Genomic DNA, 13045 nt, shown 5'->3' on the forward strand with positions numbered 1-13045 from the left:
GAGTAGGAGTTTAATTATTCACAAATTTGAAACACGTCTTTGTCTCTTTAAATCTGTACTCTACATTATGTCTACGAGAACACTGAGAGAATGTAGCAAATGTCTTAACCCCAGCTACGCGAACCAGTATAGGCCAGAGATTCACCAATGGCAGTGCTCCCTCCATGTTGTCACTGTGTCATCTGTTGAACAACTAGGGCTCTCAGCACGCACTGCCGGTCATCGCAGGAGCCCCGCTGTGGACCCTGCTGACAGCATAGCTCCACTCTGCACCTGGATGGCTCTTGACAGATGAGGGCCGTAACTTCAATCATTACCGGCCCTTTTGCTGACCACACTCCCATCTTCACCTGAGTCGTTGCTGGCAGATGCATCCTGGGACTTCTGTCCTCTCTAGCCTTGCCCCCCACCACTCCTCACCTCAACCCTGGTTTGCTACTAGCTCCAGTGGAACATGGCCGTGACTCTTCCCGTGATGCTGTTCCCATCCTTGCCTGGGCAGCACCTGACAGAAACAACAAGGGATTTACAGCGCAGCTGCCCCAAAAAGCCTCTTCTCCCATCCCACTGCCAATTCCCTGCAGCCATCTAGGCAATAGTCCTGCATCCTCGTATCATTTTCTCATCCCAAAATTGGTATATACAAACTTCATAGACCCCTTCCCTTTGACCATAATGGGCACTATTGGCCCATAAACCACATTACACACCCTCGTCGTGCTCATAGCTTTAACTCTCTCTCTTTAGGGCCCTGGTACGTCCCTCAGAATAAGTCTATGAAGCTTAATTAGTAGAGTGGAATGTTAGAAGCTACCTTGATTGCAGTGGTAAAGCAGGAAGTGTCTTCTCCTATCTCTGCCCATGCTTTGATTCAAGCATTCGGCGTTCAATGGATGGACATTTCTAACAGCAATACAGTCTATCTGTCCAAGGTCACATGGAGCCATAGTGATGTCCCCAGCATTGTGGTAATCCCTTCCGTGGGGCATGGTCCTTTAATGCTGGTAGCTCAATATAAAATGGCTGCTAAAGCCTTTGGTGATAGGCTCTAAAACTATAATTTATAATATGCCTACTGTAATGTTTACTAACATTTATTATTATTTGATATTATTTTGGGCACCCTGAAGCAACTCTCTGGCAGATTGTGGTGTCTTCCGCTTGATCAAAAAATGAATACATAACTGCTTTTTCAACTGCAGATATCGACGAATGCCTGGTGGGAAACCTCTGTGGAAACGGCACATGCAAGAATGTTGTTGGAGGCTTCGAGTGCACGTGCGATGAAGGCTTTGAGCCCGGACCAATGATGACGTGTGAAGGTAAGAATCCAGGATCCATCAGCAGTCAATAACATGTACGTTTTCTAGCAAATTCTTCAATTTAATTGGGCAATTGTGAGGGTGGAAAATGTGAAAAGCAGCGGCTATTTTTCACAGGGCATAGAGATCATGTTCCTGAAAATGGCTGTCCCCTTTATCCGTCTCCATTGCTTGTTCACTAAAGCTGTCACTCAAGCACTTTCTTTTTCTGCAACTGGCATAAGATGACATTACAATGGCACTTGAAGCTTCATATGCAACACTGACAGCAGCAACTACACAATCTCCCTGACATTGACTTCACTGACTTCAAGGTGATCAGGGGGAATTGTGTGTCAGGCCACAGGGGAGGTTGATGGCACTGGGATTAGTATCAAACAATAGTCCCCTTCAGTTACTTAAGTTCTCACATATGCTAATGAGTGACCAGGTGCTGCATACTGTCAGGCTGAGATCCTGGTGTCTGCAGAAGCTGCTGAGCCCCCGACAATCCACCCAAAATGTGGCACTCTGAGCTGATACTATAAACTGCTCAGTTTACCTCACTTCCAGGGGAAAGGGGGAAGGGACAAATTAACAAACACCAGGCTGGAAGCTAAGACTAGCTGGTTCTTCACCTGTGGTAAAACATAAACATATAATACACTTTGTTATTCATGAGGCACTATACTAACCTTAAGTATCAATATCCTTTACCAAATAAAGTAAAAACCATACCTGGAACTTCTCTACAATATGCCCAGAGAAGTGATAAGCTGACTAGACTTCCTTACTAGTTGACTTGAATCTCAACGATCATTCAGCCTTCTTAGTAGGGCCATGAATGTGAAATTAACTTTGCAGGTAATCTTCTTTAAACTCAAGAAGCTTGAACAAAGTCTTAAGTTCATTAAAAGTAAATGGAAGTTCTAGTGTTTCTGGAAAGTATTTATTTCTTTTTAGAGTGTTTTTACTTAAATTAACAGTTCTTGAAACTTGCGTCAAAAATCTCACGTAGAAATCTCTTGAACTCGCATAGGGATCCAAACTGAGTGAAGATCGTTGAAGCGCTGTAGATTAAACCACAGAAAAAATCCACACGCGATTAAACGAAAGCACGCACACGCGCTGAAGTTCAACCGCGGGTAAAAATCCACACGCGCTTAGTCCAGGATGCGAACACACGCGCTGACGACAAACCGCGGGTAAAAATCCACACGCGCTTAGTCCAAGATGCGAGCACACGCGCTGACGACAAACCGCGGGTAAAAATCCACACGCGCTTAGTCCAATATGCGAGCACACGCGCTGACGACAAACCGCGGGTAAAAATCCACACGCGCTTAATCCAATATGCGAGCACACGCGCTGACGACAAACCGCGGGTAAAAATCCACACGCGCTTAATTCAATATGCGAGCACACGCGCTGACGACAAACCGCGGGTAAAAATCCACACGCGCTTAATCCAATATGCGAGCACACGCGCTGAAGTTCAACCGCGGGTAAAAAACACACGCAAAAGAGTATCACGCGACACCAAAGAGCTTGCGCTAGATACTCAAGCGAAGTCTCTCACGCGCAGGCTTCTGTTAACGGAAAAACCACGCGCTTGATAGAAAACGTAGCGTAACAAAGCCAAACATGCGACAGCAATAAAGTTCTTAATAAATATTTTTCATATGAACTTGAAAATCAGATTAAATCTTCTACAATGACATTATAGAAAGAGTCTTGAGTTTTAAAAGGACTTATCTTGTGGAGAGTCTTTGAAACCTTTCTTTTTTCTTGGATAACTCGAAATCTTCTTACTCCTGTTCAGTGCCAAAATGAATCTCCGCAAGATTCCTGTTTGCTTTTCCAAATAAGCCGCTCGACTGCTTGAAACTTGAAACCCCTGAACAAGTTAAGCAGGAGCAGCTTAATACGCGACCTCTCAGCTGGGCAAAGACGATGAAAGGCAGTTTAGAATGTTCATTGTCTTCCCTATAAACAATCACCAGCCAATCAGAACTTAGACTGAGGACCTCCATCTTGGCTTGGGGCATTCTCCATAGACTGCAATGAATGTTAAGGGCAAAATTGGCTGTTTTAAAATTAAACTCATAATAACTTCCAAAAACCTTTCTATACTAATTTTCCCCAGACCTAATGTCTCAGATTATGTCACTGTATCCTAACAGTACCTGACAGTACCCCCCTTCTAACGCCCAGTCCCTGGGCCTTTTTTCAATGGAAATTTCTTATGGAATTTTTTAACCAAATGAGGAGCATGTACATCACTTGCTTTCTCCCAAGTGCGTTCTTCAGGACCAAAACCCTCCCAATCAAGGAGATACTGTAGCTTTCCTCTCACTATTCTAGAGTCCAGAATTTTCTTAACTACAAATTCTTCTGAATCATCTTCCTCAAATACAACTGGTGAAGGAGTAGGTGTCAATCTAGTTCCTTTAACCACTGGTTTCAACAAGCTAACATGAAAAGTTGGATGAGTTTTCATATGTCTTGGTAATCTAAGGCGAACAGCCACTGGATTTATCACCCTTTCAACCACAAACGGCCCTACAAAACGAGGGCAAAACTTATTTCTTCCCTTAATTCTCAAAAATTTGGTTGATAACCATACCAAATCTCCCTCCCTATACTGGGGACTAGTCTTTCTTTTAAGGTCCGCAAATCTTTTATATTTCTGTTTACTCTCCACCAACACCCCTTTTGCCTTCTCCAAATTTCTTTTCATGATCTCTAGTCTCTTTTCCACTTCCGGGTTTTCAGCATCATAATCGATCTCTATACTAAGAAAACGAGGATGAAAACCTCGTCCCAAATAAAATGGAGACATTGAGGTGGCATCCTTACTACAGTTGTTATATGCAAATTCTGCCACCCACAACATATCTACCCACTCTTCCCCTGTCTGTAGATAACATCTCAAATATTTCTCCAACTCCTGATTTATCCTTTCCACTTGCCCATTGGTTTCGGGATGGTAACCGGATGATAGGCATACCTCAACTACCAATCTCTTACAGAAAGCCCTCCAAAATTTAGAAATAAATTGAGACCCTCTGTCTGAGATGACCTGACTGGGAATTCCATGCAGTTTAACTACTTCTTGTAAGAAACTGTGAGCTAAACTATCAGCGGTAACCTCTCCCTTCATTGGAATGAAATGTGCTTCTTTAGTGAGTAAATCCACTACAACCAATACTGATGTACACCCCTTATCTAGTGGTAGATCCGTGATGAAATCTAAAGACACTGAATACCAAGGCCGCGGTGGAACGGGCAACGGTTCCAATAACCCAGAAGGCTTTCCGATGAGGTTCTTAGATCTAGCACAAACTTCACAGGTCTTAACAAAATTAAGAGTATCTTGTCGAATTTTCTCCCACCAAAAATGTCTTCTGACCAACTCAAGTGTTTTTCGATATCCTGGATGTCCTGCCAGAACTGAATCGTGACATTCCTTCAAAATCTTTTCTCTAAGTTCAATAGATAGTAAATAGAGTCTGTCGTCCAGATAAGGTAAACCATCTTTAATCTTGCGAGCTGGATCCAAACGAACCCAATGTTCAAGTTGTCTCTCAGATATGGATTCTCGTACTTGTTTAAAGATTTCGTTTTCTTTCTCAATTCCAGCAAGAACAAAACGTTCTGGAGCGATCAGAGGAAGTGATTCACAAACCGACTTAACTTCACTTTCTGGAAATTGTCGTGACAGAGCATCTGCTTTTTTATTTTGATTTCCTGGCTTAAAAGTAACTATAAAATCATAATCTGCAAAAAATAAAGACCACCTTAGTTGTCGAGGTGTCAGAGTTCTTGCTGTCTTCAAAAAGAGTAAGTTTCGGTGATCGGTTAATACTGTCACAGTGTGACGTGCTCCTTTTAAAAAATGTCGCCATTCTTCAAATGCTGCTTTGATAGCAAGAAGCTCGCGATCTGAAATGGTATAATTTTCTTCCGCTGGTGAGAACCTCTGAGAAAAGTAGGCCACAGGATGCAATTGTCCAGTAACATTATGCCTCTGCGACAACACTGCTCCCATTGCCACATTGGAAGCATCAGCCTCTACAAAAAATGGCTTGGAAGTATCAGGATGAATTAAGATAGGAGTAGTTATGAATTTCTCCTTCAATACTTTAAAAGCCTCATTAGCCTTAACGTCCCAAACAAAAGGAACTCCTTTCTTCAAAAGTCGAGTAATTGGAGTCACCAAACTGGAGAAGCCTTCAATGAATCTTCGGTAAAAGTTGGCAAATCCCAAAAAACTCTGGATCTCCTTCACCTTCGTTGGAATAGGCCAATCACGAACCGCTTCCACCTTTTTCGGATTCATTTCCAGACCACTAGGAGTGATCACAAAACCTAAAAATTCCACCGAATTCGTATGGAACTGACTCTTCTCCAATTTAGCGTAAAGATTATTCTCTCTCAATTTTCTCAAGACCTGTCGAACGTGAATTTTGTGTTTCTCCAAACTTTGGGAAAAAATCAAAATATCGTCAATATAAACAATAACAAAAATATCAAGAAATTCCCGAAGAACCTCATCGATAAAAAATTGAAAAGCCGCTGGGGCATTGCAAAGACCGAATGGCATCACTTGGTACTCGTACAGGCCAAATCTGGTCTTAAATGCCGTCTTCCACTCATCCCCCTCTTGAACTCGTACCAGATGATAAGCCCCCCTTAAATCCAATTTAGAAAAAATGGTGGCACCTTGAATTTGATTTAACATCTCAGAGATGAGAGGGAGCGGATACCTATTTTTTACTGTCATTCTATTTACCGCCCTATAATCTATGCAAGTTCTGAGGGAACCGTCAGATTTTGGCACAAAAAACAATGGTGAGGCAGCCGGCGATTGAGAGTGCCGAATAAAACCCTTAGCCAAATTTTCCTTTAAGTATTCTTTCAAATAGTCATTCTCTTTTTCTGTCAGGGCATAAACCCTACTGCTAGGTAAAATAGCTCCAGGCTCCAAATCTATCCTGCAGTCAAACAGTCTATGAGGAGGCAACTCTCCAGCTTCCTTTTCATCAAATACATCCCAAAAATCTTGATAACAAGTAGGAAGTTCACCCACTACTGCTCCAACATCAAAACCTATTGCCCCTCTTTCTGCAAGTGAAAACGAAACAGAATTCACAAATCTTTCTTCCTCTCCATGACTTTTCCCTAAGAAACAATGTTCCTTACAAAAATTTGATTCTAGGGATACAATTCTTGCACTCCAATCAATTCTAGGATTATGCAGAGTAAGCCAGGGCATCCCCAAGATTATTTTCAAGATTGGAGCATCAATTAATTCAAAAGAGATAGTTTCCTTATGACCTCCAGTTAACTCCATCTCAAGTACCTCTGTATTATGAGTGATTGGACCTGAAGAAAGAGATGTACCATCAACTGCCCTTACCTGCTCAACTTCTTTCTTAGCCACTAAAGGAACACCTAAACTCTTTGCCAATCCTCTGTCCATAAAATTTCCTGTAGCCCCTGAATCAATAATAATTGGCCCAGAACCTAAGATTTTCTTTTCAAACATTAAGGATACGTTCACAGTTATATGAGGAACAGCTGTCAGTATCGTGTTAGCAACTTGTTGTACTCTGCCTGAAGAGTTGAAGATCTTCTTGGAGGTAAAAGGACAGTTTTCAAGGAAATGACCACTCCTACCGCAGTATAGGCACAAATTATTCTCCCTTCTTCTTGTCTTCTCTTCCTTTGACAACGGACCTCTCACCCGACTCTGCAGCTCATTTCCCTTTGACTTAACTTCCCTGTTCACCACCTCAACCTTAGATCTCTCTACTCTTCCTGGAAACCTAACTTCCCCCTGAGAACGTCTACGCTCTAAACGTCTTTCGGTTAAACGAAAATCTAACCGAACCACCAAATCAATTAGAGCATCTAAAGTAGTTGGTCGTTCCAAAACACCAGCCAAAGCATCTTTCAATTCATCTTTTAAGCCCCGATAAAATAAGGAAGCCCTCTTCTCCTCTGGCCATCTACTCTCTAAAATTAAAGTTCTAAATTGAGTGATATAAGAAATCAACTCCTTTCCTCCCTGACGCAACTCCAGTAGTTCTCCATCTACCTCTAGAGATACCTGTCTCTTATCAAACATCTTTTTAAAATCGGCCTGGAACAGGGAATAATTATTCAAAGCCAAACTCTTTTGACTCACCAAGAGACTTCCCCACGCAGATGCTTCTCCTGATAAATAAGATAATGTAAATGTGACCTTGGAAGCATCCGTTGAAAATAACTCGGGACGACTTAAGAAATGTAATTCACACTGAGTCTGAAAAATTTGAAACTTTCTCGGATCTCCCAAAAAACGCTCAGGAGCAGCCAAAGGAACAGGCATAACTAAAGTTCCTAAACCACCCACCACTTCCCTTGAAAGTCTAGGTTCTTGTTCTTCCCCTACTCTCACTAGCTCAGGTGGGTTTCCTGCACCTTCCGAAACTTCCTTTTCTTGTATTTGTGTTACCTTTAAATTTAACTAATCTATTCTTTTATTAAGATTTGAGTATTCTCGATGAGCCACCCGTAACTCTTCTCTAATTTCCCTAACCATTTCTCCCAACGCCTCCATGGCTGTCTCGTCGGGGTTCATACAGCTTGGGCAGACTTTTTCTTTTTTATAGGCCTTTCATTCTGTCAGGCTGAGATCCTGGTGTCTGCAGAAGCTGCTGAGCCCCCGACAATCCACCCAAAATGTGGCACTCTGAGCTGATACTATAAACTGCTCAGTTTACCTCACTTCCAGGGGAAAGGGGGAAGGAACAAATTAACAAACATAAGGCTGGAAGCTAAGACTAGCTGGTTCTTCACCTGTGGTAAAACATAAACATATAATACACTTTGTTATTCATGAGGCACTATACTAACCTTAAGTATCAATATCCTTTACCAAATAAAGTAAAAACCATACCTGGAACTTCTCTACAATATGCCCAGAGAAGTGATAAGCTGACTAGACTTCCTTACTAGTTGACTTGAATCTCAACGATCATTCAGCCTTCTTAGTAGGTCCATGAATGTGAAATTAACTTTGCAGGTAATCTTCTTTAAACTCAAGAAGCTTGAACAAAGTCTTAAGTTCATTAAAAGTAAATGGAAGTTCTAGTGTTTCTGGAAAGTATTTATTTCTTTTTAGAGTGTTTTTACTTAAATTAACAGTTCTTGAAACTTGCGTCAAAAATCTCACGTAGAAATCTCTTGAACTCGCATAGGGATCCAAACTGAGTGAAGATCGTTGAAGCGCTGTAGATTAAACCACAGAAAAAATCCACACGCGATTAAACGAAAGCACGCACACGCGCTGAAGTTCAACCGCGGGTAAAAATCCACACGCGCTTAGTCCAGGATGCGAACACACGCGCTGACGACAAACCGTGGGTAAAAATCCACACGCGCTTAGTCCAAGATGCGAGCACACGCGCTGACGACAAACCGCGGGTAAAAATCCACACGCGCTTAGTCCAATATGCGAGCACACGCGCTGACGACAAACCGCGGGTAAAAATCCACACGCGCTTAATCCAATATGCGAGCACACGCGCTGACGACAAACCGCGGGTAAAAATCCACACGCGCTTAATTCAATATGCGAGCACACGCGCTGACGACAAACCGCGGGTAAAAATCCACACGCGCTTAATCCAATATGCGAGCACACGCGCTGAAGTTCAACCGCGGGTAAAAAACACACGCAAAAGAGTATCACGCGACACCAAAGAGCTCGCGCTAGATACTCAAGCGAAGTCTCTCACGCGCAGGCTTCTGTTAACGGAAAAACCACGCGCTTGATAGAAAACGTAGCGTAACAAAGCCAAACATGCGACAGCAATAAAGTTCTTAATAAATATTTTTCATATGAACTTGAAAATCAGATTAAATCTTCTACAATGACATTATAGAAAGAGTCTTGAGTTTTAAAAGGACTTATCTTGTGGAGAGTCTTTGAAACCTTTCTTTTTTCTTGGATAACTCGAAATCTTCTTACTCCTGTTCAGTGCCAAAATGAATCTCCGCAAGATTCCTGTTTGCTTTTCCAAATAAGCCGCTCGACCGCTTGAAACTTGAAACCCCTGAACAAGTTAAGCAGGAGCAGCTTAATACGCGACCTCTCAGCTGGGCAAAGACGATGAAAGGCAGTTTAGAATGTTCATTGTCTTCCCTATAAACAATCACCAGCCAATCAGAACTTAGACTGAGGACCTCCATCTTGGCTTGGGGCATTCTCCATAGACTGCAATGAATGTTAAGGGCAAAATTGGCTGTTTTAAAATTAAACTCATAATAACTTCCAAAAACCTTTCTATACTAATTTTCCCCAGACCTAATGTCTCAGATTATGTCACTGTATCCTAACAGTACCTGACACATACACATTGGCACAGAAATAAATGAATGGCTATTTGCAATATTTACTTACACAAAAATAGTCTAAATGGCCATAACATGTTACAAGGTCCTGCATGCACTCGTATGTTGACTGCTTCACAGCAGTAATGATTGACTGATGGCAGCCCTCCCCCGTTGCAGGGTCTGACCATGGATAAACCTTAAACTTTCTCATCTCTGAATCTCTGAAAATGTTTCTGAGTCCTGAAACTACCCAAAATTCAGGTGGTGGAGTTTCCCTCAACCTAGTTCACCAATAACTAGCCATGAGCCGATTGGAGTAACAACCTGTGTCAAAACACAGCAGCAAAACCCGAACTCAGCCTTGGAACATTAATATTGCGTATTGAAAGCTACACTATCCTTTGGTTCCCACTGGAATGGATATCATCATTCAACCTCGTCTGCCTTGTCTGAAAGGCTCCCTGGAGCGAGGCTACGCCCAAAAAGTAGAAGGACCCGGATAAATAACTGTTCTCTAATACTGAACCTTTGTAAAAATCAATATAACAAGGGGAGAGCGGAAGCTGCAATAGATTCCAAATACATGAGTGGTAATATACATCTGTAATAAACGTTATAACTAATTATTCAATTGATGCGAAACGTGGAAAATGTATTTTTGATAAATAGTTAAAACCGGATCATCCGTATCCCATTTGTGTACAATATCACAAAGAACAATTCAGATTATTTAATATACAAAGCAACGGAAAAATAACCTGCTGGAGTGAATCATCACAATTTCTATTCCGATAATTCTCACACTGTCTAACATCACCAAAAACCGCCACCAAGTGACATAGTGAACTAATGTACGCACAAAGAAAACGTAAATCGAAAAAATATTTAGACTTTCTCCCTGCAAAATGACTTACTGCAGTGGATTATCCCAACATGTTTCTGTCCCAAGACGTTAGTATTGGACATTCTTAAGGGGAGAAAATTATGTATAAAGAGCATAAATCTGATGTAGCAACAGGTTGATTTAAACCAGGTGTCTGTCTTCGAGCCCATCTTCACAAATCAATTATGTGTCGCTTGCTAAAGAGTAGAGCCAACATCTGGATTGGCCACATTCTTTGCCTTACAAGACCTCTTTTGTCTCGCCTCATGAATGGACTGGCTCAAAAGAGAGCCATGATGTTACGCCATTCCTCTGTTAGTGCTCCACCATCTCTAAAATCTCATGGTGAGCATGATGTGGTGTCCTTCGCTTGGCAGTAAAGTACGGACTGGGATGACGCCGGAACTTGAGAGAGGCACCAATTATGCCTGCAACCAGCTCCTCCAAAACAAATTAAATCAACTCCTGAGATCCGCAACATCTGACACAGTTCTAACAAGCAAAGGTTGACATACAGAATTCAGACTGTCTCAAATGAGACTGCTATTGGCTGGAGCAGATCAAAGGTTGGCAATATGTCAATAGAGACTAAACATCGACAAACTAAGAATTAAAATAGGTATACAGTAATAGGATGAGGAAAATCTTTGAGAAAAGAGTCAACAAGAAAAGGCATTATTTAAGAAAGTACAAAGATGATTCTTTGGCTCCAATCAATGACAAACATGTCTCACTTCGTGATTGTGTTGCATTTTCACAATTTGAACAATGTAATCTGTGCATCTCTTAGTATAATTAAGTGGTGATTTTCTCTTTAAAGTGATGTAATGGTCTGCGCATGACAACTAAGGCTGGCATGTTTCTTAACACTGAAATAAGTAAAACTGTAACAAGAAACAGGAGCTGGCAAGTGTGTGTGTATTTGGGCAAACCAGGCTCAGCTGCGCCTTGGAAAAATAATAATGTTTCTGCAGTCTCTCTTACTGTGGACAGCTGCTAGTTATGTGTATAACAGGCTAAGCCAAAAGCCTATACAACAGTAACAAAAAAGTGTGTACAACAGTGCAACTGCGCATATCCTGAAACATCGTCAGACTTATTGTCATAAAAAAGCAGCTTTTATTTTAATCACAGTTGAGCATAACCTCTTGTTTGTATACAGGCCTTGTGTTGTGGTTGCAAAAGATAGATAAAATATTTGCCCAAGCCAACACGTGTTTCGACCAGTCTTGGTCATTTTTAAGAATGTCTAATGGCAATTGTACTCCTGGACAAACATTCACATCAGTTATCATGCGCAAATAATATTTTGAAATGTTCTGCAGAGTTTTACATGAATCATTCATTATTCATAAAGAACACAACACTGGTAACACATTGCAAAGAAAAAGAAGGTAGAGAAAAAGGAAAATACATAAAAAGAGTACATAATATTAGTATCACATCTCAGTAGAGTCATTGTATGCAGGTTCATTAGGTTCAAAGTGCTCTTAGTTGTTCAGATCAGCCATTGCAGCATTAACAACCAATGTGATGCCAGAATTATTACTTGAAAATCCCACATCACTTATTAAAACCACAATTCAACCACTAGTGATAGTGTGTGTATGTCCGTGTGAGTGTCTGTCTCTGTGTCTGTGTGTGTGTGTGTGTGTGTGTGTGTTTGTGTGTCTGTGTCTTCGTCAGTGAGGGAAAGTTCCATTCAGTCTAAAGATGTTTATTAATCCAAAGAGTGTTGGTGTTGCAGACAATGAGCCTGATTTACAGCAAAGCGTTTTATAAAGGGGAAATTCAGTTGGAAAACGCTTTGTAAGTAAGGTCCAATGTTTGTTTATAGCAGCGAGAAATAGAGTCAGGAAATGTCACCATTATGGATAAAACATCCAGAGAGGATTATTGAGAGGCAATTGCCTATGGAGTGCCTGTGAAATATCATTACCAAATGTTGCTTAAAACATTCTCAAATACCCACAAGTATACAATAGAAGGTGGAAGATTTACCGCAAAGTGACACACAGGATACAAGGTTAAATACTTTCCAAAGTAGTCATGCAATTGCTCAAATGATCAGGGTAACATTTGACACGCATAATAAAAATTCCCGAAATATAAATGAAGCCTTCCAAAACATCATTAAAGTGGACAGGAAAAGGGTTGAACGATCGTGGCAACCCATTGTAACATCTGGATTGCATGTGGGCCAAAGCTTCATAAAATGCTTCAAGATTGTAAAGAGTCATCCTCATTACGACCCAGGCGGTAAGTTACCGCCTGGGCCGTCACTTTACCACCATGGCGTAAACTACGTTTACGCCATGGTGGTTGGCGGACTTACCGCCCCATTCCGACCTTGGCGGGGCGGTAAGTCCCCAATCCCCATTTACCCTTCCCCATTCCCATTTTTGCCCCATAGGGCATAATGGGAGTGGGGAAGGCGTTAATTACGCCACCGTAAATTACGGTGGCGTAATTAACT

At 41.5% G+C, this 13045-nt stretch overlaps 1 protein-coding gene across 1 annotated transcript in view; it reads left to right on the forward strand.

Moving 5' to 3' along the window:
- Nucleotides 1-13045, forward strand: part of FBN1 (fibrillin 1) — a 643598-nt gene that overhangs the window by 487936 nt on the left and 142617 nt on the right. The window contains exon 53 of the mRNA XM_069624792.1: nt 1203-1322. Coding sequence (XP_069480893.1) covers nt 1203-1322 — 120 coding nt within the window. The remainder of the gene's footprint in view (nt 1-1202; nt 1323-13045) is intronic.

Source organism: Ambystoma mexicanum, chromosome 11 (assembly GCF_040938575.1).
Source record: "Ambystoma mexicanum isolate Mex_15411 chromosome 11, UKY_AmexF1_1, whole genome shotgun sequence".
Lineage (NCBI taxonomy): Eukaryota > Metazoa > Chordata > Amphibia > Caudata > Ambystomatidae > Ambystoma > Ambystoma mexicanum.